A 26,607-nucleotide genomic window follows, 5' to 3' on the forward strand; every position below is an offset into this window, starting at 1 on the left:
TTTGGAGGTTGTATTGCCACCTTGCGATGCTGCATGGTATATAAAAATAAAACATGCGCTCATGGGTTCGGCGTCGATTAGTTGGGTCTGAATCGGCCCGCCTCGGTGTGCGATTACACGGGCTGCGGCGGCACTGTTTGCAATGGCGGCCTGGGAAGCGGAGCGGAGGCGCTGCAGCTGAGTTACACTCGTCTTATTTGCGGAGGAGAAAAGCAGTTCATTGTGAAGTAATGCACTGGATTACATTTCGGGGCGTGTAATATTATAACCCGTGTGGCGATACGGTTTTATTCATAGCTTTATTCCACCCAAATCAACCCTTTCTTTCGCCGCTGTATTCAGCTCCACATCTTTCATTTAAGTCATGTTGTGTTCAACCCTTATAAGCAAGAGTGCAGAGAGTGCATCAAACGAAACGACGTGCTGATTTAAGCGCTACGTTAGCAGCGGCCTGTGAACTGGCTTTTGTTTCCAGTTAGACTAACCTGTGTTTGATTCCGCGGCCCAGGCTATAAACGCAGAGATGACGCTGGCCGTGGCGAGGGCGCCTCGCAAGACGGCGGGGAACCGCATGTCTAAGCTACTGGACGCCGAGGAAGACGACGATTTCTACAAGACCACGTACGGCGGCTTCAATGACGTGAGTGACGTGACGTGACGTGACGTCGACAGAACGGAACTGTTCCCCCTTAAAAACGCGCAGAATTAACGTGTCTTAGAGAAAATGGCATTGCAGTGCGAAAAAGGGTTGTCTAATGATAAAATGTATTCAAATTAATATGCATGCCAATGATATTGACACTATCTAATGCAGCGGAGGAGCCCCTACCCTGCTGGGTTTTGTCCCAGCCCACCTCAGCTCTCAATTACTTAATTGAACCCTTAATTGAACTAATGTGTTTCTAAATCAGGGCTGTTTCATAAATGTAAACAGCAGGTGGTTTAAGTTATGTAGACGTGTATAAAGAACGTATTAAACAACCAACTCTTTTACTACACCATTTAAAAAGTCAAATCTAAGCAGGCTGCTACTTCAATTAAGGGTTCAATTAAGTAATTGAGAGCTCATTAGGAACAAAACCCAGCTGGGTAGGGGCTCCTCCAGCACAGGGATGGGAACCCCTGTCATAGACCAGAAAGTAACCATTGTAGATGAGCTTTTGATGAATAGTGAATGATGGGTGTTCAAGAAAAATTACCATATATAATATAAATGCATATGTGTAATGATAGGAGAGTGTCATAAATGAATAACCTGGAGGTCTGAACACTTTATTTCAGTCAGTGCAGCGGGGGCCCTTGCCGCCACATTAAACCAGCTCTGACATCAACAGCAGGCACCTGCGACAAAACACCAAGCATAAAAAGGGAGTCAGTATCGATGCACCGCAGTGTCGTGGCATCTTGGCGGCCGTTGAGTGTTTTTTTTTTTTTTTTTTTTTCGTATCTTTTCGGGGGCAGGAATCGGGCGATGACGAGTACAAGGGCGACCAGTCGGAGACGGAGGACGAGGTGGACAGCGACTTCGACATCGACGAGGGGGACGAGCCCGACAGCGACCAAGAGGAGGACGAGCCGCGGAGGAAGCGACGCGTCGTCACCAAGGCGTACAAGGTCAGACGTGCACACCGCTACGCACTCCCTGGACCAGACACAGCTGACCAAGACGGGAGCAAGACCCCTACAGGGAGCGCAGTCGCCACTGCTGTCCAGGCAGTGTTTTTAGGACTGTGGGGCTCTTTGAGGTTCTGTCCTGTCTCCCAGAGATTGGCCGGTCCCTTTATTTAACTTTATTTGAAATAAATGGTGATGATATTAATAAGCAAGTTAATTGATTCCCGTTAGATCGTTCACCGTCAAATAGTAACATCACCAAGCTTAGACCAGTGGCTCCCAGCGCCGACTCTGGGGACTCACAGTTCTGCTGGTTTCTGATCCAACTGCACTCCCAGTTAATGAATTAAAACCTCAATTGAACTTGCAATTTTCTTAATTCGACTTTTAAAACGGTTTAATGTACAAAAAGCTGGAGACTATGGGGGCCTTATATACTTTCATACTGAACTGGACATTGGTTTACAATTATTAATAAGCTCTGATTAGGCCGATTATTAGTTCAGTTAAGGAATCGAGATATTGGTTGTTCAGACCAAGAGGAACAGCAGAGCTACAATGACTTATAAGAGTGACACACACACACACACACACACACACACACACACATACACATAGATACACACACACACACACACACACACACACACATAGATACACACGCAGAGACACACACACACACAGACACACATAGATACACAGAGACACACATACAAACACACACACACAGACACAGACAGACAGACACAAAGACACACAAACACACACAGCAGTGGCAGTTGCGTGTGCGCCACGTGTGGTGACGTGTGGCCCTGTTCTCGCGCCCCCAGGAGCCCATCAAGACGGTCAAGCCCAAGCCCAAGCCGAAGAGGCCGCCGGCGCAGCCCAGCGGCTCCGAGAAGGTGAAGGAGGAGAAACGGGAGCCCCTGGAGCTCCAGGACGACATCGGCGAGAGTAAGTGCCCCGCGATGGCTGGAGTAGAAGCTGTCTTTGATGATAGTGAACGTGTCATCGGAATGCTGAGCGCGCCGCTCTGCCCCAGTGCCAGTCGACGGTGGTTGACATTGCTGTCTGTGGTTCTTCTCCTCTGTCAGACCGCAAGTCGGTGCGCCAGTCCACCACCGAACACACCCGCCTCACCTACCTGCGGCTCCAGGAGAGACAGGTGCAGCCGCGCCGCAGGAAGGGGCCCCACCACGACCGGCCTCTCACCCAGGAAGAGCTGCTGGCCGAGGCCAAGATCACCGCCGAGCTCAACCTGCGCTCGCTGGGTGAGTGAGAGGAGAGAGGGAGAGGGAGTGGAGGGAGAGGGATAACGATAGGGATAGGGATAGAGGGAGGGAGTAGAGGGATAGAGAGAGGGAGTAGAGGAAGAGGGATAGAGGGAGAGGGATAGAGGGAGGGAGTAGATGGCAAGGGATGGGAGAGCGATAGAGGGAAGAGTGGGAGAGGGATAGAGAGAAAAATGGAGAGAGAAAAAGAGAGAGGGAAAGGAAGAGGGAGGGATAGAGGGAAGGAGAGGGGGAGGATAGAGGGAGGGAGTATAGGGAGAGGGATAGAGTAAAAGGGAGAGAGAGAGAGGACATGCATAGAGGAAAAAGGAGAGGGAAGAGTGGGAGAGGAATAGAGGGAAAGGGAGGGAGATAAAGGAAGGAGGGGGAGAGATGGAGTGAAAGGGAGAGAGAGGGGGATAGAGGGAAAGAGGGGGGGGAGGAGGAGGAGAGGGATTGAGGGAAATGTAGAGAGAGGAAGGAGATGGATGGGGAGGAGGGAAGAGAGGGATAGTAACGCTGCTTCGGAGTGAAGGGAGAGCGAGTACCTTCCACTACAACCTGTACCCCACCCCCCCAGAGAACTACGAGCGCCTGGAGGCGGATAAGAAGAAGCAGGTGCACAAGCGGCGGCGCTGCGATGGCCCCACCATCCGCTACCACTCGGTGCTCATGCCCCTGCTCTGCGACTCGCACCTCAAGGAGGAGAACGTGGACGTGGAGGGGTAAAGCATCCCGCTTTCTGTTTATACAGCAAGGGACGGGTTCCCGGGCCGTTGTCCACACCTCAAAACCAGCACACATGGCCTCAGTGGTCATGTGACTGATACAGCAAGCAGCCCCCATGGTCATGTGACCGATCTCCTCTGGCACACAACCGCCAAGCCTGGAATTGCTGGTTTTTGTTCCAACTGAGCTCTCAATTACTTAATTGAACCCTTAATTAAAATCATAATGTCCTAAATCAGAGCCTTTTAATGAGTTTAAACAGTAGGGGTTTTAAGTTAAGTTTAGAATTGTATAAAGAACTTATTAAATAACCAACTCTCTTATTACACAATTTAAAAAGTCAAATGTAAGCAGATTTTACTTCAATTATGGTTCAATTAAGTAATTGAGAGCTTGTTAGGGATAGAGGGAAGAGAGGTATAAAGGAAAAGGGGAAAGATGAAGAGGGATAGGAATAGAGGGAAAGGGAGAGATAGAGGAAGGAGAGGGGGAGGAATACAGGATAAAGGAGAGGGAGGGAGGGAGGGAAAGAAAGAGAGAGAGAGAGAGGGAGGGGAGGGATAAAGGGAGGAGGGTCTTTTAATGGGTTTAAACAGTAGTGGTTTTAAGTTTACATATAGAATTGTATGAAGAACTTATTAAAGAACCAGTCAAATTAAGCAGATTGTTACTTCAAATAAGTAATTGAGAGCTTGTTAGGTACAAAAATCAGCAGGGTAGGGGCTCCTCCAGGACAGGGCTGGGAACCACTGGGTTAGTTGACAGTTAAAGTGAAATAGGAAAGTAAATAGGCATCAGTGGAGACTGGGGACCTCCAGAACCCGTGTTGGGAAGCCCTGGGCCTACTGGGTTCCCTCCTTTCCGAAACAAATGTAATTTTCCCTCACCACTCTTTCATTGACCTTGACTCTGTCTCTCTCCCCTCTGCCCGCAGTTTGGACCAGGACACCCAGCAGCAGGCCGCCCCCAGCTCGGCGCCCTCGGAGGCCCCCCAGCTGTCGGGCCAGCCCCCCGGGGGCAAGTGCGCGCGCACCTTCATCACCTTCAGCGACGAGGACACCTTTGAGGCCGTGTTCTCCCGGCCCCGGCCCCCTCCCCGCCCCCCGGCCCGCGAAATCTGCCCCGTGACCCACAAGCCGGCGCTGTACCGGGACCCCATCACCGACATCCCCTACGCCAACACGCGCTCCTTCAAGATCATCCGGGAGGCCTACAAGAAGTACGTGGCGGCCCATGGGCTGCCCAACACCGGTGGCGGCCTGCCGGGGGACCCCAACTCCCGGGGGCCCCGGCAGAAAATCATCATCAAGCAGAGCGTGTCGGCCACTTAGCCGGGGGGACCGGGGGCTCGGGTTCGAGGGTAGGGAGAAGACCGGTCGGCCCGGTTGGTCTTTTAACCAGAGTGAACGCTAGGATCCAATCTCTGTTGTCTCGGAGGGTTTTTCCAGAACATTCTTCCACAACCAGCTTGGAGTTGAAGTGGTTTAGCAAACGAGCTGAAGGCCATGTGACCTCGAGTCTACTCTGTCTGGGGGACATGAACTCGTTCTCATTCTGTTCTTGAATTGTTTTTGTATTCCTGTTGTTTCTGTTCTTTTTTGTACCCTGCACTGAAGGCTGCTGCATTTTTAGTAGTTTTTTATTTGTCTTCAGTTTATTGGACTAAAGGTGTCCCTGTTACTCCAGTAGTAATCAGGGGCGGTTTGGGGCCGTTGAGGGGGGCGCTGTACATGTTGAACCGGCATGCCGAGCAGGTCGCTTCCCCCTTGTTTGAATCGATGAATAAAGGCGATCTGCACACCGACCCGCGCTCGCTCTCCGAGTGGTTTTTAGATCTCACTCTCGCGGTTGGGCGATGGGGGAGAAGCGCGTGGGTTTGCGGTCTGGCGGGGGAAGGAGGTGGTGCCAGACTGCTTCGGCTGCCCAGTCGGTCTGTGGGGAAACCCCTCGAATTGGGCGGACACTGACTGCCGGCTCTGGAAGAACCGGGGAAGGTACGGTCTGTGTCTCCTGTGATTGGTTGGCTTGTGTTGTGCTACGTCTTCGCCTCCAACCCTCTCAGAAACGTGGGACTCCCCTGGTGGCTAAACTGAACCACTTATCGTATTTCCATGCAGGTGCTTCTGTCCTGTCGCTGACACAGAACAGAAGCAGCACTTGGGGTAAATGCTACTTTCCCAGCATGCACTGCTTTGCCTCTCTCCTGAAATGGTTTATCTTAGCCTTAAGTTCTTTAAGGGCTACTTGGGTATTTTGGCATTTTATCCTGATGTCTCACTCACCCAGAGTCATACGAATCCGTGAAACCTTTTTAATTCTGTGTCAGTTTTTAGGAATTTGAATTGATCGCTTCGTATCTTGGCACAATCACTGTCAATGGTCACAAGACTCTGACTCAAAAACAGCTAATAGATGTTTGAAACACCTGAAAGCTTGGCTGTTTGTCATTTGTAGTCTTGCAATACTATAAACAGTAAATTAACAGTTCAGTAAATGCGTTTAAATTTAAAAAGGTTTTGTGGATTCGTATGACTCTGGGAGAGTGAGATTCAATACCTTGTGTAATACACTGTGTAGGTTAAACCCCGGTTGTAGCCACTAGATGTCACTGTGGACCCCTTTCCAACTAGTGGTCGTCCACTTGAAATGAGTGACTGATAACCATATGGAAAACAACCCTCCCAATCTCTCTCTCTCTCTCGCTCTCTCTCTCGCTCTCTCCCACCCAATCTCCCTGACTCGCACGCTTTCTTTCAGAGCCAAAATAATAAAATGCTGACCTCACAATCCAGTGCACAGTATCCCTGTCTCAGCATAGCCGAGTGAGAGGGGTGTGTAGTGGTGGTGGTGGTGGTGGGTGGTGGGGGGGGGGTTTAGAGGGAGAGCGGAGTGGGTGTGGGGGTGAGAGGGGTGAGAGGAAAAAAAAAAAGGAAGGCAGTCTCTAGATCCAACAGCCAGTCTTGTACAGGGCCAGAACGCAGGCACTGTGTGAAGGTAGGTGGGTGGCTGCTGGGGAGCTTTGGTTTGTTACTTTCGCGTGTGTGTGTGTGTGTGTGTGTGTGTGTGCGTGTGTGAGTTTGTGGAGCCGGGGAAACACTGAGCGGTCTGGGGGGAAATGTCTGGGCTGCCTTGATTCGGCTTGATTTTCAACCACTTGAGTTTGCTCTGTGCACAAGTGGCCGGGCTGCAAACGCTACAGGAGTCTGCCTTCCCCCCGTGTGTGTGTGTGTGTGTTTATATTGGATGCTGCTGAGAATACTGATTTGTTTCCGATTGTCCTTTTGCCTGAACGCCACTTGTGTTGTTGATTTTGGCCGTTGTGAAGGTTTGTAACTGACGTCCGTGTCCTGACTGATTCTCGGGTTTGGGACACTAGTTTGGAAGCTGTCTTGTAGGAGCCCCCCGGCCCGTGTGTGATTTAGAGACCGGAATAAGAGCAAGCCGTTTACTTTCAAATAGAAATTGACTACAGCTGATTATTTTGTAATGATTTTCAGAGGCCGTGGAGTCGGCCTTTCTCCCTGCGTGGCACCTCGTCCCCGACGCTCGTCTCTCCCAGGATGGTCACTCTACCGATCGGTGTGTTATTGTTCCGGGGGTTAGCACCTGTCTGCCGTATTAACCCCCAACGCTGCGCGGAATCCGGAATCGCGGACGCTTTCCGTGTGGACGTGACGGGTGGGCTTCTCGTTCTCAAAGCGAGGCACTCGTTGCCGACCGTTGCAACCCCCACGGGGACGGATAACGGATTTCTGCAAAGTCAGAAGTAGGACAGAGGCGGAGAATAGTTCTTTACCTGCTTGATTTTCTCTCACCGGCAGCAAGAAACGAAAAGGGATGAGAAGAACATGTAGCTGGCAGGATGGATACATGTTTTTATTTTGAGTGGGGGGTGGGATTAATGAGTTTCAAGCAATACAAATAATCGTTTGTGCTTCAGGTGGGGAAGTCTGAATATATCTAACAGTCACTGCTTCACTCAGTGGGTGGGGGCGGCATCGTGTTCACAGAGGGGGGGATATATATAATCTTTTCTGGCCCAGGTGCAGAGGAATCGCAGCAATGTTTATGAGGGCCAGCGCGGGTGAGAATGGCTGGAAATAGTGTCCTGGAGCCAGCTGGCAGGACAGGTGACTGACAGAGGCGGCAGGATTCCCTAACCTTTCAAATACCTCCCCCGTCACCTCCCCTGCGGGGCTGTTTTACTGTATTACTGTATCTGGCCCGGCGACCTTTCTGCAAGGCCTCTCTCTGCGTCACGTCTTTTGTCACCACCATGGGAGTCAAGAGCACAGAAACGGCACCAGAAAAAGGCAGAGGAAGTGAAAATATGTACTTTTTAATTTCGTTTGAATACTCAAGTTTAATATCATTCTGTCAGGAAGAGAATTCTACCGTTTTTTTATTTTATATTCAGTTCAAATGGAAGCAATCGCTGCACACCTCATTATATATTTCCTAGAAGTCCAGGTGCTTATGGGACGGCCAGTTTTCCGCGCTGAACACGCGCGGGCTCCTCTCGGCGAAAGGACGTGTCGATGGTGAATAATGAGATGGCACAGTGCTGCTGGCAGTGTCTGCGACGAGGGAGACCAACGCTCTGTCGAATCGTCGACTGTGTTGAAGGCCCAGTCTTCGCACATACCTCCAGTCTCCCGAGATCTCCGTTCAGAGACTGCGGAGGTATGAGCGTCCGGGGAGTTCGCCGTGGTTGCCCCAGCTTGCTTTTCTTATTTGGCTGTGGTTGGAAACGATAACAGATCAAACCCAACAAACACCACTGTTCTTTTGCCTGGGAAGATTTGTGTCACAGAGGGACGATCTCCCGTATGTTGAGGGGATGATCTCAGGTTTTGGGGGAGCGTGCGATTGCCCTGCTGACTACAGGGATGTCCACCAGAGCCGCAGTCGGGTCCAGACCCTGGTGAGGACGACGAGCCGCGGATGAGATTCTCTGAGACGCTTTCTGACAATTTGCAGAAATTCTTCAGGAGTGCGAACCCACAGTTTCATTAGCTGTCCGGGAGGCTGGTGTCAGACAATCCCGCAGGTGAACCCGGATGTGGAGTCCTGGTTGGACGTACTGCCAAACTCTCTAAATCGACGTTGAAGGCGACTTATGGTAGAGAAATGAACATTCAGTTCTTTGGCAATCAGTCAGCAGCCAATCACATGCCCCCTCAAACCTCGAGAATCTGTGGCATCGTTTTGTGGTACAAAACTGCATGTTTACAAGTTGTTTATAGTATACATTGACTCCCAAGCTTCAGTCCAGCTGAGGTTAGAATAAATCTCCCATAATGCACCTGTCAACTGTTTTGGCCACCTTCCTCTTCAGTACACCTGTGCTGGGCCGCAGTGTGTTCAGTGTCTCAGTGCTGCACTGACACAGTGTGTTCAGTAGCTGGGCGTCACAGTGTTGGACTGACTGGGTCTCCGCACTGAGCCCTGCTTGTTTGCGTCCCCGCTGCCCGGCTCTCTTATCCCTTGTTTGTGACATTGGCTTTACACATTAGTGCCGCCCCGCGTTGAGCCGGCACAAACTCCATTTATCGGCGCTCCACCTCAGATCTGCGGCCAGCTTTGTTAACCGCCCAAAAGAGTGCCGTCCTGTCGATAACTCGCGAATCAAAATCAAATAAAAAGCCACAGAGTCACCACCCATGAAAATGTGTGCTTGCAGTCCTGCCCCAGCCCTGCCCCCCATGCTCTGAATAGCACCTGTATAGAACCCGGGAGGTTTGTTTCCAGTTGCATCCTGGTCTATTCCAGACGGTTCCCTGTTAGCGATGAGATGGAGATTGTAGCATTTGGGGTGAGTGTGTGTGTGTGTGAGTGTGTGAGTGTGCGAGCGAGAGTGTCGTAGCAAGTGTGTCAGCGAGTGTGTGTGTGTTTGTGTCTGAGCGAATGTGTGTATGTGAGCGAATGTATCTGTCAGTGTGTGTGTGTGAAAGGAAACATGAAATGGAGAGAAGAGTCATCTTCCCCTCAACAGAACTGGGGCTCCCCTGTCCTGGCTCCGCTGACATCGGAGCCAGGGTGTTTGGGGGGAACCCTATGTGCTCTGGACTGGTCAGCGCCAACCTATTTTAATTTCCAAATCTCCTCCCGACTGGTATTGCACGGGTGGCCCCTGCCTCCAACCAAATAGGGGGCCACTGTCTTTTCTTTCTTTTCTTTTTTTCCCCACGAACAACTTAAACGCCCCGAAAAACCTCCTCCGCCCCACTGTGTTGCCTTAGTGCCACCTACCGCCAGGCATACCCTACGGAAGAGGCAGAGAGATGATGATGAGCTGGGGGAACGCGATTCTGTCTGTAACGGCCTGTGTCCCACGATGCACCGCTCCGAGCTGCTCGAGCGCTCGCTCTCAGCTTGTTGACGGCTTAGCGATTCAACGGGATGGGCGGCTGGGTGGGCGGCTGGGTGCTTGTTATCAGAAGAGCCCATTTGTGTGAACCGCAGCAGCGGGGAGGGGCGGCCGGCACTGTTTGCTTTGCTTCTGATAAATGACAAGAGCCACTCTTCTCTTCTCCTTTCCTCTCCTCTCTTTTTTTTTTTTTTTTTTCTCTCACTGGTAACTCAATACCGCAGCCCCAGCGTCCTGTGACTAAGAATAGAGGGAACTGCTGCCTTGATCTCTCTCTCTCTCTCTCGCCTTCTTTCCCTGCTCAGAGCAACCCAAAACGCTAGGCCTCCTCCCCCCCCACCTTTCTTTTCGCACTCTCTCTGCCTCTCTTTTGTCTCTCTCTCTGTCTCTGGTCTCTCTCTCTTCTCTTTCTGGTCTTTCTCCATCTCTCTCTCTCTCTCTCTCTCTCTCATTCCCTGATCAGAGCAAACCAAAACGCTAGGCCTCCTTTTCCCCCTCTTTGTCTTTGCACTCTGTCTCTTTCTCCTCTGTCTGGTCTCTCTCTAGTCTCTCCTCTCTTTTTCTCCTCTCTCTCTGGTCGGTCTCCTCTCTCACCCTGGTCTCTCTCTCTCACTGGTCTTTTGCTTTTGGGTGCTGTGCTCTGTACTACTCTGCACTAGTGTTGGCTTCTGTGTCACCCCTGCAGGAAGGAGTTGATCATAAGTAAGTTTGGTTGAGGAGGTGTAAGACAGAAGACTTAATTTCTCTCTCTTTTTTTGTGGAAAAAAAAAGCCCAAAGCAGGATCCTCCCCACTAATTTTCTAACAACAATAAAAACAACAACAAATTACCCAGAGTTCTCCCCTCCTCTTCTGCAGACAGTGGCTTCTAGCGCGGGAGGAGCGGCGTGCCATCAGTGTGCCAACAGAGCGTGAGCCCAGCCAGCCGGCGAGATGTCCAAGCAGGAGAAGCAGGATTACCGCAACATCGACGAGGATGCCATCCTCAAGGGCCTCAGTCCCGAGGAGATTGACCAGCTGGAGTGCGAGCTGCAGGAGATGGACCCCGAGGTGAGAGGGCGGCGGGTACAAACCGGCCAACACACCTGCCCAGGTTGACTACCGGCCCCGTCGTTACTGTATTTTGAAAAAAAAAAATGGCGCTGTTCTACATGTTGGCAGCATGACTCCTGCTCCTCTTTATTTCTGCCTGTCACTGACATGAGTTATTCTAACCGTGATCTCATCTGGCCGTCTGCTTTGCCACATCCTGCACTTCCACTAGGCCTTCTAGCTGGCGCTTGTTGATGACATCACTGTTGACATTGCTTGTGTGAAAATGTCGTAAATAACTTGACTGTTTTATAAACAAAATCTACAGATGTGTTTAGCTTTTGTCTTGTTAGTGGGCACCCCCTGTGAAATATCTGGAATAAAGTTAATCTAATCTAATCTTTAAATTCAAAAAACGTGAGTCAACCTGGGAAATTTTGTACGCTGGAGAACCGCTGTGCCCCACAGCGTTGCGGAGACATGCAGACGAGGTCTCAGTCTGACGAGCAGCAGTTTGAGGGGGGGCTGAAAAATGTGTACTGCATTCCTAGCTGACCAAATGACGTTGTGGCAACATTGCAGGGAAGTGAACACTGAACAGCAGGGCCTTGTGGGAGCACATGTTCACAGACACGTTAAATGACGTGAATGGAAGTAGATTCAAGAGGAACGAGAATTCACGAGTAACAGAAGGCACAGAATAAAAGGTTAAGTTTAGAAACTCAAGATATGCTGATCTCTGGCATGACAATAACACAGTGTCAGTCACAGTGGGTATGTATCGTAGTTCCAGAGACAAACGTAAGAAAAGTGTAAATCCGGTGCAAACAGCGTTAAAGTGCAAAAATCGCAGAACTTTAACGGCACTCTGAGGTCACTGCGTTCCTGAGACGCTTTCATTTTCTTCCCTTCACCCGTCCTATTTGTCAAATCAAAAAACAATGTGTTCTCGCTGGGGAGGCAGTTTTGGTGGGCTTTGGTGGGTGACACCCCCTCCAGGTCCCCACAGCTTGTGATTGGTGCACCCGAGTACGAGGAACTGCTGTCAATCAACTTGTCCATCAATATTGGAAGCATTCCTCTGTTGATCTTTTCATTGATTTATATTTATTGAGAGTCTTCTAGTACACTAAATAACCACCTCCAGGTCTAGTCCACTTAAACCTACTAAAAGCCACAGTAAATAAGTACATTTCTGTAAGCCTGCTTTACTTGACGTCTCTCTCTGTAAAAGTCACCCTCAGAGCCCAACCCTTCAGGAGCCCAGAGTGGCAAGTGTGTCACGTTGACAGGCCTGGGAAAAGCAAATAATCTTCCTCCCTCTCGTGTGGCGTTGCCCCCTTCTTTGTCTTCCCAGAATGCCATGCTCCCGGCAGGCATGCGTCAGCGCGACCAGACCAAGAAGAGCCCGACGGGGCCCTTCGACCGCGACGCCCTGATGGACCACCTGGAGAAACAGGCCCTGGAGTTGGCCGACCGCGAGGACTTGGTGCCCTTCACCGGCGAGAAGAAAGGTACCTACTGCACCCGTGGTGCCACAAGTAGTCTACAACCCTCTTGAGTTTCAGTGCAGGCCTCAGAAATTATAATATATAAGTGTACGTTGTACCAGAGGGCAGTGCAGAGGGCAGGCTCTGGACTCTGGAGTGGAGGATTGTGGGTTCAATCCCAGTTGATGAGCAAGGCACTGTACCCAGAGTGCACCAGTACAAACCCAGCTGTATAAATGGGTCATTGCATTTAAACATAATGTGATGTGATGTATTGGTAGTCCCCCTGGATAAGGGCGTCTGCTAAGAAATGTAATAATAATAATAATACCGCTGACCTCTCATGGCCCCCGGTGAAGACCCAAGACCTTGACCTTGACCTCAATCCTTACGGCCATACTAGCCTGAATACGCCCGATCTCATCCGATCTCGGAAGCTAAGCAGGCTCGGGCCTGGTCAGTACTTGGATGGGAGACCGCCTGGGAATACCAGGTGCTGTAAGCTTGACCTCAATCCCACAGAGCACGTCTGGGATGCATTCGATCCGGTCAAGCATCAAAAAGGCCCTGGATTGGATCCACAACCTATTGAATACATGCGTATCGGCCAGTCTTGTATCGTCATTCCTATGCATTTAAAACAACCACAGTGCGTCACATTCGCAATCCTCACATTCCAGCTCCTAAAATGCTCTGTGAAGCAGTTGTCTCGTCTACAATTCTTATTCCTTTAATCCGGATCATTTGGTGGGGGGGGGGGATATGAACAGAAGTGAATTAGACTGGGCTCCACCAGACTGAACGTTATGTAGCGCTTTAATCCAGAGACCTCATCATTATCCTTAGAGCGTTCTTCTAATTAAAGTGTGGTCTATATTTTAGCCCCCTGCATGTGTGTGTGGGGGCAGGTGGTTGCCTTTCCAACTGTGAGATGATTTTTCAAGTGCCGGTCTGAAATTTGTCACGGCCCAACAAATTCTGGCACCGAGAGATTGGATCCCCCCCCCCGCCACACATGAGCTTGGCCTTAATTAGGACAAGATGTGTTGGCAGAGCTTGTAGTACCCTGTTCTACGGTGCAGGTACAGAAGCGGAGCTGAAAAGCTGAGGCGGCTCCTTTACACCGAGAGTGGTGGGGGGCTGGAACAAGCTGATTTGTTGTGGGGTGGGGAAATGAGCAGGGAGATATAAGACCACCCTGCAATGTCTGAGACTGGAGCTGAGCTAGATGTATGAATGACCCTCCCATGCATGTCCCATTCCCAGGCAAGGCCTTCATCCCTAAGCAATCCAAGAGGGAGATCCCCAAGGAGGAGCAGATCACCCTGGAGCCCGAGCTGGAGGAGGCCCTGGCCAACGCCACCGACGCCGAGATGTGTGACATCGCAGGTACGTCTCAAAAGCCACACACAGACGGGGGGTTAGTCATCGAAGCACAACCGCCTCACACGGTTGTTTCCAAGGCGCCTGCGGATTTTCACTCTAACGGGGTGGGGGACTCGGTTTGCGCAGGGAACCTTCCGGAAGGTGAATGGAAGATTCTGATCGGTGTTTGTGGTTTCCTCGAAGCAGAAAGCAATGAACTGGGTTGGTGGGTTACCTGGATGCCAACCTGGGCGGGAAGTGAGTTTGGAGAAGGGAGAAGGGCTTTTATTGCCCCCTACATTTTATTGTGAATTCCTTCTTACACGGGTTCTATTCACTTTTTTCAAGGCATCCAGTTCAGAATTGTGTGCTATAACCGACTCAAATCTGAATCATGGGCCTTGTTTTGTTTTGTGCGTTTGTTTGTATGTTTGCCGTGTTTGATCGCTGGGTCCCTTATCCAATGCGGGGCTTTGTAGTTGATTAAAGAAGCTGTTTCTTGATTGGAGAATGCCCAGGAAAATGCCTCATTTTAGGTAGAGGACAGCGAACCCAGGTCATCTTCGATCAAGCGGGTGGATAAATACACAAAAGTTTGTTTGTGCTGTATTTTGTATTATTGTAATCCTGCCGAACTGCTCTGCTAATGTTGAGAAACCTCCAATCAGGGAGGTTACAGCAGTGCGTGCGTCAAGTCAAGTCAAGGTGACGTCTGAGGCCGAAGAACCCTCAAGCGGCCGTGAAAATTAGAACTGGGGCCAAGAGAGCCGTCAAAATTCTTCAGAGAACTTGACGATCGCTTGACTTGACAAACGCTAGCCGAAACAAAACAAAAAAAAAGACTGGCCCCTGAAACATGTGACACATGATCGCGGATAGCTTTGAGTAACAGACACACACACACAGACACACACACCACACATACACACGCAGACACACACACACACACTCACACACACACACACACACACACACACACACACACACACACACACACACACACACACACACACACTCTTGGGTCTGGCCAGCACCAACAGTGTCCAATTCCCACGGCTCAGCAACAAGCTAAGACCACTTGGCGTTGGACCAAGAGGCTAAAACTAGTCAAGATAGACCGGTTGGGGGGGGTAAGTTGGTATTAGTGCTGGGGAGGGAGAGGAGATCAATTTACCCCCCCGTCTCTGCTCTTCTCATTCCCCCTCCCTCCCTCTCTGTCTTGCTCTGGCGGGGGCTACTGTTGATCCGGGTTTAATTGAAGCAGACAAGTGAGGATGTGTAAAATTACTTTTGCCACCAAGCCACAGCTGAGAATTTGCCACAAGTCAAACACAATTCATAGAAGAGCTTAAAAACATTCGCCGGTTTCTGATCGTCACTCAGCGTTTCCACCAGAAATTATGCACAGGCAGGGCGGTCTGGCACGGAATTGCTGTTGAGCGGGTGGGGGGTGCTGACAGATCGATGAGGAGGGGTTATGCTGGCGGATCGTCGTAGTGGACGGCGGAACATGTTTTTGCCGTTTTTTTCCCCATTTTTTTCAAATGGGGCGGCTCGTGAGCTTGGGGGGGGGGGCGAAAACACTGTAACACAGGGGTCTCAAACTCAATTATTATTTATTTATTAGCAGATGCCCTTGACTTAAGCAATATAAGTGTATACGAGATATACAGTAAACAATATAAAGGTCTTACATCCTAGATGGTAAAAGCTGACAAGACAAGATGTTCAGTCACAGTCAAGGGGAAAGGGAGCATAGGGGAAATCAAAATAAACAATACAAGTGCTAGTAATGCAAGGCAAGTAGTGTGACAAAACGCTGTAAAGTGCTATCTTATAGGAGAATAAATGACTAAAGTACAGTCTGAAAAGATTCCTGGAGGGCTGTGTATATGCTGGTTTTCGTTCCAAATGAGTCTTCAGTTACTTCATTTGTCCACTTAATTTTTTAATTTGACATATTTAAAAAATATATTGTGAGGTACACCGATCAGCCATAACATTATGACCACAGTTATCATGGCACCTGTCAGTGGGTGGGATATATTAGGCAGCAAGTGAACATTTTGTCCTCAAAGTTGATGTGTTAGAAGCAGGAAAAATGGGCAAGCATAAGGATCTGAGCGACTTTGACTCGGGCCATATTTTGTGATGGCTAGACGACTGGGTCAGAGCATCTCCAAAACTGCAGCTCTTGTGGGGTGTTCCCGGTCTGCAGTGGTCAGTACCTATCAAAAGTGGTCCAAGGAAGGAAAAGCAGTGAACCGGCGACAGGGTCATGTGCAGCCAAGGCTCATTGATACGCATGGGGAGCGAAGGCTGGCCCGTGTGGTCCGATCCAACAGACGAGCTACTGTAGCTCAAATTGCTGAAAAAGTGAATGCTGGTTCTGATAGAAAGGTGTCAGAACACACAGTGCATCGCAGTTTGTTGCGTATGGGGCTGCGTAGCCGCAGACCAGTCAGGGTGCCCATGCTGACCCCTGTCCACTGCCGAAAGCGCCTACAATGGGCACGTGAGCATCAGAACTGGACCACGGAGCAATGGAAGAAGGTGGCCTGGTCTGATGAATCACGAGTTCAAGGTGTTGACTTGGCCTCCAAATTCCCCAGATCTCAATCCAATCGAGCATCTGTGGGATGTGCTGGACAAACAAGTCCGATCCATGGAGGCCCCACCTCGCAACTTACAGGACTTAAAGGATCTGCTGCTAACGTCTTGGTGCCAGATACCACAGCACACCTTCAGAGGTCTAGTGGAGTCCATGCCTCGACGGGTCAGGGCTGTTTTGGCAGCAAAAGGCGGACCTACACAATATTAGGCAGGTGGTCATAATGTTATGGCTGATCTGTGTATATGTGTGTGACAGCATGTGTGTGTGTGTATGTTCTTGTGAGAGTGTGTGCTGATCGGTGTATTTTACAGTTGATGGTCTAAAAGTGCATTTGATTCAAGGTACGGTTGCTTATAAAATATCCCGGTGTCTGGAAAGGTGTTTAAATGTATCAAGCTCCTTCTCATCTTTGGCCCCTAAGTGGTGGAACGACCTTCCCACTGAAGTCAGGACAGCAGAGTCCTTGACCTCCTTCCGGCACTTACTCAAGATGCATCTTTTCAGACAGTACTTGTAACCCTGCTGTTTTCATCGTACAACCTGCTTTTACATTGCTAGTAGTACCCGTGTTGTTTATATTGTTTGCCCCTATGTCCCCTTTCCCTGAGCTATTAACTATGACTTTACATCTTGACTGCAGTTATTAGCTCACAAATCTAGGAGTGGACTTTAACTGTATATTTTCTTTTGAACTTGTAATTTTGTACCATGCTTTGATCTGTAACTCTAGACTGTATTGCAATTTTATAATGCTCTTATGTTAGTAAGTCGCCCTGGATTAGGGTGTCTGCTAAGCAATAAATAATAATAATAATAATAATAATAATAATAATTAAACAATTAGACCAATTAAGTAATTATAGACTCTGTTGGAATGAAAACCAGCCCTCCAGGGATTGAGTTTGAGACCCCTTTTGTCTATTGTGGCTCCAAAGAAGTGAACGTTTTTTGTGTGAGTGTGAACGTCACTTACGGGGGACTGACTGACTGCATTCGTACGTGTGATCAGACGTTATTTTAGCTGTTCCTGATGGCACAGGGGTGATCTGTAACACTATGGAGGGAGAGATCTCGGTCATTTCACTGATCCAGTTACCATCTGTGTCCAGTGTGTCCACTGGAGCTGCAAGGGAAGGGAAGTAAATCTGGAAGGGAATCGAGAGCAGCCTTCAAGTCTTTACATTTCGGCCGGTGATGTCATTCAGAGAAGCGCTTGCTATTTTTGATCAGATATTGCTCTCTAAGTGATTAAATTAGGCCGAAATATACAAACTGCTGGATGACGGGGCCCCCTCTGACTCACGGCGTGGTTTATAAATTACAGAATGAGAGCGAATTTAGAAGCTTTCCTCCTCTTCCTTTTATCCTCGTCTTTTGTTGATGCAAAACAGCCGTTACTCGTTTCCTGTTGATAAATGCTGCCGGCTTTCTGATTAGCATCTGCACTCAGTTCAGCCAAGATCACGTATTTTAGTTTCTTTTGTTTTTTGTTTTGAATCTACCCATACTCTTGCCATATATTGGTAATGTAAATAAAAGTCTCGCTAATATACACTACTGGTCAAAGGTTTTAGAACCTCCATGTTTCCAGTTTTCATTTAAATGTACGCAGTTTAATGTCTCAGTGTACTCTGAAATTAAAGCACAGAACAGTTGGAGATAAAAAATAAATCATGGAATCGTTTTAACAAAATGTAACTCCTTCAGCTGACAAACCCCTCTGTACCTTTAAAAGGCACCAGATCCATGTGCTTCTCTTTATCCCATGTGTGCTCTTCACTGTTGTGTTGTTTGCTAAGTGTTTGGTCTCCCATGAAATCTGAGACTCTCGGATCTCCAACGATGTGAAGCATTCTCTGATGTGAAAAATGTGTTTTATATACCCCCCTCTGCATTCTGAAATGGGGGGTGGGAGGATACTTGGTCTGAGCAGGAATACAAAATCTCAGACAATATCGACAATTATGACATATTCTAGAACCAGACAGTCTACTGATCAAAACAAGACCATCCACGTGTTGGTAGAAGCAACACACACCTGTAGAGAGCTCAACATGTCAAGATGGAAAACTCTGTTTACAGTGTACTGATACACAACGGTTTGACATCATTGGATCTGAACTTCTGTGTGTTTGATAGAACATCATATAATAATACTGGATTAACTGTTAGGTTGTTCTGAACAAAACAAGCCTATTTGCAAAGAAATCTGATCTAAACTGAGTGATCTGTGACCGTCTGAATGAGTCCCCCCTGGAGCAGACTGTGCGTTTACCCCCCAGGGTCTGAATGATGGCGGGCGACACGGACACTGTGAATCGGATGTGTTTGAGAATGAAACGCTCTGGTATCCAAGAGAATAAGCTTTCAAATGATGTACGCATTGTAGGAATACAGTGTCACTTCTATGCACAGGAGCTGCACGTAACACTGACAAATAATGCTTAAGAGGGTGTATAACTCTGAAATGTGCAGTATTGTTCAGTTTTTGGTAACCTAAACTTTTTTTTTAACCTCTGGCAGTTTACCGCTTGCCTTTGTACCATTTCAAGTTATTCACTGGACTTGAACTGGTTACATTTCAATAAAAACTGGTACAATGGAGATGTTCTACAATTTTTGACTGGTAGTGTACATGGGCAGAAAATGTAGATGTGATCTTTCCCATCAATGCTTCACTATATGGTTGAAAATGTCATTATTTGGTTCTTTGGGCCAGGCGGCGAAACGCCCAGAAAACAGGGCACCGAGAATGTCCGTCTGAGAAGAGGGCGGTTTCGCTGGCCTGTGTGTGGGGCGGAGGCCGCGGCCTTGCCCACCCCTGCCCCCCAGAGAGAGCTGTGAGAGATCGCCCTGCCAGCCGCAGTGGAGTTGCTCCGCTGAGCCCTTTCAGATAACTCTGGAGAGTTTCCCGGGAAAGGCTGAAGGCCTCATTAAGAGAGGCGATCCTTTTGTTTGGTTTTTTCTCGGCTTGGGTTACAGCCAGGGCCGCCAGTGGGACGGGCTTGATTGTGTGAGAGAGAGAGCGTTTTTCTGTTCTTTTCTCCTTTTGTTTTTTTTTCCACTACCCCCACCCTCCTTTTTTTTTTGTCTCATTCCTGTATTAATGCAACTGACATTTGTTCCTCTGCAAGCCGTAATCCCCAGGACTGTGGCACCTCACCTGGCCTGTCGTGTTCGTCACGTTGGCTGTGAGGCAGCTGTCTCTCTCTCTCTCTCTCTCTCTCTCTCTCTCTCTCCTGGAAATGGCCTTCCTTGCATTGTCACAGCAGTTGTCGTTAGTGGGACACAGGCCCCCGGGGGCGGGGGGGTCTGCACAATGCACAGCTCCCCCCATCCCAATAATAGCTAAGAAACCCAAGTGCCCCCTGCTGTCTATGCATCTAACTACATTGTGCATCATACATTTATTATTGCCAGCGTGTGGCCTGACACTCCAATATGTTTTTACTCGCATAACACGTTGATCCAAAAAGGAAACAGAGATGTAAGTGATGACATCTGTCCATTTTCTTGGTCTTATTTGCACTGTGGCCATCTCTTTGCACAATCCCCATCTTGCCCAGTGTAACAGTGGTAGTGCAGTAGCAACCGGTGGACAAGTGTCAAGGTTTCTGGGCGTACTTTTTCCCAACAGGGTGGTGCTAATTCCTCATGAATTAATACATGAATTCCACAGGATTAACATGAACATGAACATGGCGGGCACTTCCTCGGAGTTCTGATGCCCATTACACGTATAAGAGGGTTGGGGTCAGGGTTCATGCACTCAACATCAGAGCTCAGACTAATGATGCATTAATCCTGCAGTATTCAGATTTTAATTCTGAACCTGTGTGGCATGGGACGGCACAAGGTCTTGCCTTGCCTTGCGGCCCTCACCCCAGTTCCGGAGGCCCTCCTCCTCGAACCCGAGGGTCCCGCCCTGACTGTGTCCTCTCCCATCTCTCTCCAGCCATCCTGGGCATGTACACGCTGATGAGCAACAAGCAGTACTACGACGCTCTGTGCAGCGGCAACATCGCCAACACGGAGGGCATCTTCAGTGAGTATCGAGAGAGCTGTCCTCACACCCAGTGCATCTTAGGACAGATTGAAGTAGACGTTGGGGGGGTCCTCGAGTCAGACCGTGCTTCAGGTTGATTGGTGGATGGGGCAGGTGGTCTGTATGTCGTAGAGCAGCTGTTGCATTTGAACTAGTTAGATGGCAGCCAAGCATTTGAGCAGGAATGGGGTTATGAAGATGGATTCTGTTCTACTTTTTGAGGTTCCTGAGTCTTTCTCCCCCGTTTCCTTTCTGCCCTTTTTCTTTTGGGGAAATCATCACATTTCAAAGCCTGTTGTCTAGGTTTCTCATGGCCGAGAGCGAGGAAGGGAGGTGGGAGGTGGGGGGGAGATATAGACATCTCTCTGCATTCTCATCTGAATTTGGTCCCCAGGTCATAGTTTGGGCTGGCCAATCCAAGCTGGTCAAATGTAGACCGGGTTTAAGGTTTAATAAGAGGAAGGGGTGGGATTAAAAAAGCTCTAGCCTGGATTTGTGTTTGGATGCAGGTGTTGTGAAACCAGACACCTACAAGCTTTACCCAGAGGAGCCCCCCAACCCCACCAACGTGGAGGAGACCCTCCAGAAGATCAAGAGCAACGACATGAGCCTGACCGACGTCAACCTGAACAACATCAAGGTGGGCGGAACATACTTTTTCTTTTTGAGGAATAGAAGGCGTTCACTTGGTTGAACAGTGTGGTGGCAGGGAGCTGAACGGTCCGCAAGTCTCATGCTATAGTGCCTTCAGTGCGTTCTGACCTGTAGGGTCCCCAGCAACTCGACTAGCAGGAGAGTGAAGCCAGTTTAATCCCCCTGCTGGTGCCACAGGACCTGTACCGATGTGAGCTTAGCAGCACGGTGGAGATCTGAACCATTCTGTTCTCTGCAGGACATTCCCATCCCCACTTTGAAGGAGATCTTCCAGGCCATGAAGACCAACACTGCGGTCAAGAGCCTGAGCATTGCAGCCACTCGCAGCAATGACCCTGTGGCCATTGTAAGTTTCTCCTTCTCATTCCCCTCCTTCTTTCCTTCCTCCTTTTCTTCCCTTCCTCCCCCTCCTCCTACTTCTCCACTTTCTCCTACACCTTCACCTCCTCCTCCTGCTCCTTTCTCCTCCTTCCCCTTCTTCCCCTCCTCATCCTCCTCCTTGTTCTTCCCTTCCTCCCCCTCCTTCTTCTCCTCCTCCTCCTTCCCCATCTCCTTCCCCTCCTCCTCCTCCTTCCCCTTCTTCCCCTCCTCCTCCTTCTTCCGGTGGCACACATGCCATGGGAGTCTTCTATGACAGTTTCCCACCCGTGTCCAGCGCCCTTGTGACTCCTCTTCTCTGTGTCTTCTGTGTGTGTCCAGGCTGCGGCGGAGATGCTGAAGGAGAACAAGAGCCTGCTGAGTCTTAACGTCGAGTCCAACTTCATCACCGGAGAGGGCATGATGGCCATCGTGAAGGCCCTGCTGCAGAACGACACACTGACCGAGCTCAAGATCAACAACCAGGTGAGGAGGACCCGGCCCGGGATCGGTCAGCCCCGGTCAGTTCGACGACTGTCCCAGTCCCAGTCCTGGAAAGCCCCGCCAATGCCAACGCCCACCCAGTCGAGAAGGTTCCCCAGCAAACCATCACAATATTCATGTGCTGTTTATTCTGACCAGTTTAGGCTCTTGAACCCCCGCCGTCCCTGCACTTCCTTAAAGGGATACTTGGGTATTTTGGCGTTTCATCCTGATGTCTCACTCATCCAGAGTCATACAAATCCACGACACCTTTTTAATTCTGTGTCAGTGTGAAGGAATCTGAATTAATCGCTTCCTATCTCAACACAATCGTTGGAAGTCAATGGTCACAAGACTCTGACTTTCAAAAACGGCTCATAGAGCTTTTAAACACCTGAAAGCTTGGCTGTTTGTCATTTGTAGTCTTGCAATACTATAAACAGTAAATTAACAGTTCAGTAAATGCGTGAGAAATGAGTTTCCACACTTCCTGATTGACGCACTGCTCCCGGTTCTGCCTGCGCTCTGTGTGTAATTCGCGCACAGAGCGTATCCTTGCGCCGCCGCATCACCACTGAGGACGTGCGCCGTGCGGCCAGATAGTTCCAGAAGAAATGTTTAAACGCATTCATCAGAATACTTTACATTCTGTATAGACTCGCAGAGATACTTGATGTGCACGTGTGCTGCACCCAGCTTTCAGGTGTTTAAAAGCTCTATGAGCCGCTTTTGAGAGTCAGCGGTTTGCGACCGTTTGCTTCCAGCGATTGTGCTGAGATAACAAAGCGATCAATTCAGATTCCTACACACTGACACAGAATTAAAAAGGTTTCGTGGATTTGTATGACTCTGGGAGAGTGACACATCAGCGAGCGATTCCCTACCTATTTCCCTGTCTGTTAGAAATTGAGGATTTCATCTTCAGTAAAACATTCTTGTGAACAGCCAAGACGTAGTATTGAATTTGTTAAGTCTTCAATGCTGACTCATTTCCCTTAACCAGCGGGGATGAGAGAGGCAAGTGTTCACGAGCTGTCGGCAACACCCTGAACCTCACAGAATGCTCTCCCTCCCCCTCTCCCTCTCTCCCTTGCTCTCTCCCCTCTCTCTCTCTCCTCTCCCCTCCCTGCAGAGGCAGAAGCTGGGCGATTCGGTGGAGATGGAGCTCGCCGCCATGCTGGAGAAGAACACCAACATCGTGAAGATCGGCTACCACTTCACCCAGCAGGGCCCACGCGCCCGCGCCGCCATCGCCATCACCAAGAACAATGACGTCCGTGAGTATTGCGCCCCTGGGGGCTCGTGTGGGGTGGGGGTGGTCTTCATATCGATTAAATCTATGGGGGTGCATGGTCTATTTTCTCCTGTAACAATCTGCCATCCTATAGGAACTTCTGTTTTCTCTCCTCCGTACCTAACCATTTATTTTAGATTGTTTTATTAATTATGATTTATTTATTTGTCCTTTTTCTGTAAAGCGTTCTGTGGCTACCCTGCAGAGGGCCCTATATTAAATATATATTGATTAATTGATTTGAATTGGCCATTAGTAAAATACTGTTTTATTTGGTGAAGTATTTTTTATTTGAAATGTAAAACAATCAATAGAAATTTTAATACTTGTGATTAAAATTTTAAAAGTCAATTCTTAAAATCACTTAAAATTTTTAACAAAATAAAAAACAAAATAAATGAACTTCAAATAAACATGTGCTTAAACAAAACAACAAAACAAACGTGATTAAAGCAAAAATGCTACCAACAAAGGAGTCAAATACATTGAAAATAACTGAAAATGCATTGGCCATTAGTGCCAGGATTTCAGACTCCCCAGGCCAGCCAAACTGCCTTTCCTGCAGGTCAGCCACACACTCAAGGGTTTGAGACACACAGCTGCACAACGTGGTGCTGGAACACGTACCATTTCCTGACACCTCCTGTTTGTTTGTTTCTGTTTTCGCTCGTCCCTGTTTCAGTCCGCAAGCACCGAGTGCGATGAGGAGGCGCCTGGCGGGGGACTGCTGTACCCTACTCAGTGACTGATCTTGCCCACCAGCCTTCCCATAATCCCCCGCTGCCTTCCTGCTTACAAAGACGCCCGCCCACAATCTGGAGAGTCTGACCCCCCCAGCCCCCTCTCCCCCTCCAGCCATGCGCCTCATACCAGGGCACCCCTCGACTTGTGAAAAAGACTTCTTCACTTTTTTTTTTTTCGGCTAAAGATTTCGTTTTGATGAACGGCTGCGGATTGTCTGTTTTGTTGTTGTCGTTGACTGCTGCTGTGGTTAGAGTTCGGAGCCGAATCGCATGCTCAGATCGCACCCCTGACAGGAGCCACCAAAGATCTGTTATGCAGGGCATTATGGGGCAACACAAAAAAGGGCACCTGTACAACATTCTCTACTATTGACAGTAGCATTGTGTGAAATACGACACATTACAGGAGAAGGTATCTCCAAAGATCAGTGGCAACCACGCCGCGAGGTGAAATGAACCAATCATCTTGTTTTTTTGGTATTTAACCCCCAATATCTCTTCAAAATACCCAAATCGGTTGTGCCCAAATCCTGAAATAGAATCGAAACTCCGGGATTGGACCCTCCATGCTATTCTAACAGTTTAAAAGCACTTTGGTGTCCAGGTTGAGTCTGTATTGAGTTGAACGCAGTTTGCAGTTTATAGAGATTTTGTGTGAAGCCTTAGCCCAAAAAGAAGAAGAAAATTTTTTAAAGCAGCTTTTGCACAACTCCCCTAGGCTCCAGTGATGCAGGCACACAAAAACAGAAGGTGTACAAAAACATGTAAATATAAATAAATAAATAAAAAGTTTAAATTCCTCATCTTGTCCGTGTCTTTGAATACATTCGGAACAGCTGCCTCCACAGCAGATCAAAGGAAACAGACAGGAACTCGGAACCGTTTCGTGTTTCCCGTCCATTGCACCTGCAAAGGGGGGCACATCTGTACACATTTTACACAGCTACGCTCACAAAATGTGCTTTGGATCCGGGGGATCTTGGCGTGGCGGCTTGCCGGCCCCTGATTGGACGGGACAGGTGGGTTCAGCTTCGCGGCTCGGTCGGGGGCTGTGGTCCTCGCCACTTCATCTGCTGCTGCTGCAGGGTTTTTGCTTGAGAACTCGTGTCAGCCGGGCAATGTGTGCGATGGGCGTCCTTCCTAGAGCCATGAAGGGGAAGCTGCCTGTATTTGTTTTGGTGCCAGGATGAAAGAGATCTCTGGTACACTTCTTCGATATCTCTTTGGAGTCATTTTCACTGTGTCGGCGAGGCCAGGGAAGGATATTCTCTGATCTGTCCAAGAGAGAGAAAGACTGTGCATCCTGCTCTGCGTACGTTCTACGGTTTTAAAATGGATACCTTTTTCCCATCATCCTCTTTGGTACCCATTTGCTTCTCAGATGAGGTGTAATATTGCAATCTTTGAAATGTGTACCTGGGGTATCCCTATGGCCTCAGAATATTACCTTCCTAGACCACACACTCATAGCAAACCTAAAACACCTCGGCTTGGTTTTGGGAGCTTTTTTCAGCTGTTAAACATCTGACAGTTTAGTTGTAGCCTGCTGAGACCCACTGATCGCATCTGCATGAGTGTTTTTCTTCTGCCCGCTGTTGTTTTTTTCCAAGGAAATGTCCAGTGTAGCCGCCTACGTTTTTTGTTTCTTAAAGGGATACTTGGGTATTTTGGCATTTTATCCTGATGTCTCACTCACCTAGAGTCATATGAAACCACGAAACCTTTTTAATTCTGTGTCAGTGTGTAGGAATCTGAATTGATCGCTTTGTTATCTCGGCACAATCGCTGGAAGCAGACGGTCGCAAATCGCTCACTCTCTAAAGCAGCTCATAGAGCTTTTAAACACTTGAAAGCTGGGCTTGCGGATGGGGTTTAGCCATGGTGAACGACGATGAGGGGCGGAGCTTGTGTGCTTGTGCGTTAAAGTTTGTTTTTTGGTGCATGCATGTTTGGCCAGGCGGCACTGATTTTTGGCCAGATGAATAGCGCTGCGGCAAGCCCTGGACTTACCCTATCAATGTTTTTGTTTGCTTGTTGGGCTAGGCTCAAGAAGAAAGCTTACTTCCACACCGAGTGAGCCAGAGTGTATTATTATTGTTGTTATTATTATTATTATTATTTATTAGTAGACCCATTTATTTATTACCCAGAGCAACTTAAAGTTCACACAAGAAACCTTTTCAAAGCATTATAAAGTGCAGTAAATACAATCGGTACAAAATCAATGAGCACACATCCCAGTACGATGAACCAGTAGGTGGGAAGGTTAGGATATGGATTGTGAGTTCTAAATCGTTTCTTTAAAGTGAATGGAGGTAAGAGGTTGTGTGGGGGGGCACAAAATGGTGAAGTGAGTGTTTATGGGCGAACGTGGGCATTGGGATTTTCATTTTTTCACACACAGGCGAATGTCTTAAGAAGTTTCCACACAGAGCTATGCGATCCCTGCCAGAGCGGTGCCGGATCGCCTCTGCACCTGGGCTATTTATACCTTCAGAGGGGTGGGGGGGGTGGCCATGAAACGTATCCCGGCGGGATTGGGTTACA

The 26,607-nt window shown here is 48.8% G+C and overlaps 2 protein-coding genes and 1 non-coding gene across 4 annotated transcripts; all 3 read left to right on the plus strand.

Annotated features, from left to right (window-relative positions):
* The first annotated feature begins 514 nt into the window (after window positions 1–514).
* Window positions 515–5,418, plus strand: vps72b (vacuolar protein sorting 72 homolog b). Its single transcript, XM_066721380.1, has 6 exons — window positions 515–640; window positions 1,462–1,614; window positions 2,445–2,568; window positions 2,709–2,885; window positions 3,466–3,610; window positions 4,549–5,418. The coding sequence occupies exons 1-6, from the start codon at window positions 524–526 to the stop codon at window positions 4,943–4,945; spliced, it is 1,113 nt and encodes a 370-aa protein (XP_066577477.1). The 5' UTR covers window positions 515–523; the 3' UTR covers window positions 4,946–5,418.
* Window positions 5,419–6,524: 1,106 nt separating this feature from the next.
* Window positions 6,525–24,861, plus strand: tmod4 (tropomodulin 4 (muscle)). Of its 2 annotated transcripts, none has more exons than XM_066721381.1 (10): window positions 6,525–6,608; window positions 10,842–11,033; window positions 12,373–12,529; window positions 13,772–13,894; window positions 20,440–20,529; window positions 21,039–21,169; window positions 21,422–21,529; window positions 21,883–22,026; window positions 23,156–23,300; window positions 24,000–24,861. In XM_066721381.1, exons 2-10 carry the CDS (start codon window positions 10,917–10,919, stop codon window positions 24,020–24,022), a joined length of 1,038 nt encoding a protein of 345 aa, XP_066577478.1. In that variant the 5' UTR covers window positions 6,525–6,608; window positions 10,842–10,916; the 3' UTR covers window positions 24,023–24,861. The 2 variants fall into 2 exon arrangements, with proteins under 2 accessions (XP_066577478.1, XP_066577479.1); XM_066721382.1 differs by lacking the exon at window positions 6,525–6,608 and adding an exon at window positions 10,663–10,686.
* On the plus strand, window positions 12,892–13,010 carry LOC136768870 (5S ribosomal RNA). Its single transcript, XR_010822042.1, has one exon. It is a non-coding gene; the product is annotated as a 5S ribosomal RNA (ribosomal RNA).
* Window positions 24,862–26,607: the final 1,746 nt, after the last annotated feature.

This window comes from Amia ocellicauda, chromosome 14, assembly GCF_036373705.1.
Source record: "Amia ocellicauda isolate fAmiCal2 chromosome 14, fAmiCal2.hap1, whole genome shotgun sequence".
In the NCBI taxonomy this organism is placed as follows: Eukaryota; Metazoa; Chordata; class Actinopteri; order Amiiformes; family Amiidae; genus Amia; species Amia ocellicauda.

Excerpts from the sequence above, each read along its gene's own strand:
- vps72b (XM_066721380.1), top strand. The coding sequence starts at position 524 with ATGACGCTGGCCGTGGCGAGGGCGCCTCGCAAGACGGCGGGGAACCGC. Across the intron at positions 641-1,461 it reads CGTACGGCGGCTTCAATGAC|GAATCGGGCGATGACGAGTA; the intron begins GTGAGTGACGTG and ends TTTCGGGGGCAG. Across the intron at positions 2,569-2,708 it reads CCAGGACGACATCGGCGAGA|ACCGCAAGTCGGTGCGCCAG; the intron begins GTAAGTGCCCCG and ends CTCCTCTGTCAG.
- tmod4 (XM_066721381.1), top strand. The coding sequence starts at position 10,917 with ATGTCCAAGCAGGAGAAGCAGGATTACCGCAACATCGACGAGGATGCC. Across the intron at positions 12,530-13,771 it reads CTTCACCGGCGAGAAGAAAG|GCAAGGCCTTCATCCCTAAG; the intron begins GTACCTACTGCA and ends TCCCATTCCCAG. Across the intron at positions 21,170-21,421 it reads TCAACCTGAACAACATCAAG|GACATTCCCATCCCCACTTT; the intron begins GTGGGCGGAACA and ends TGTTCTCTGCAG.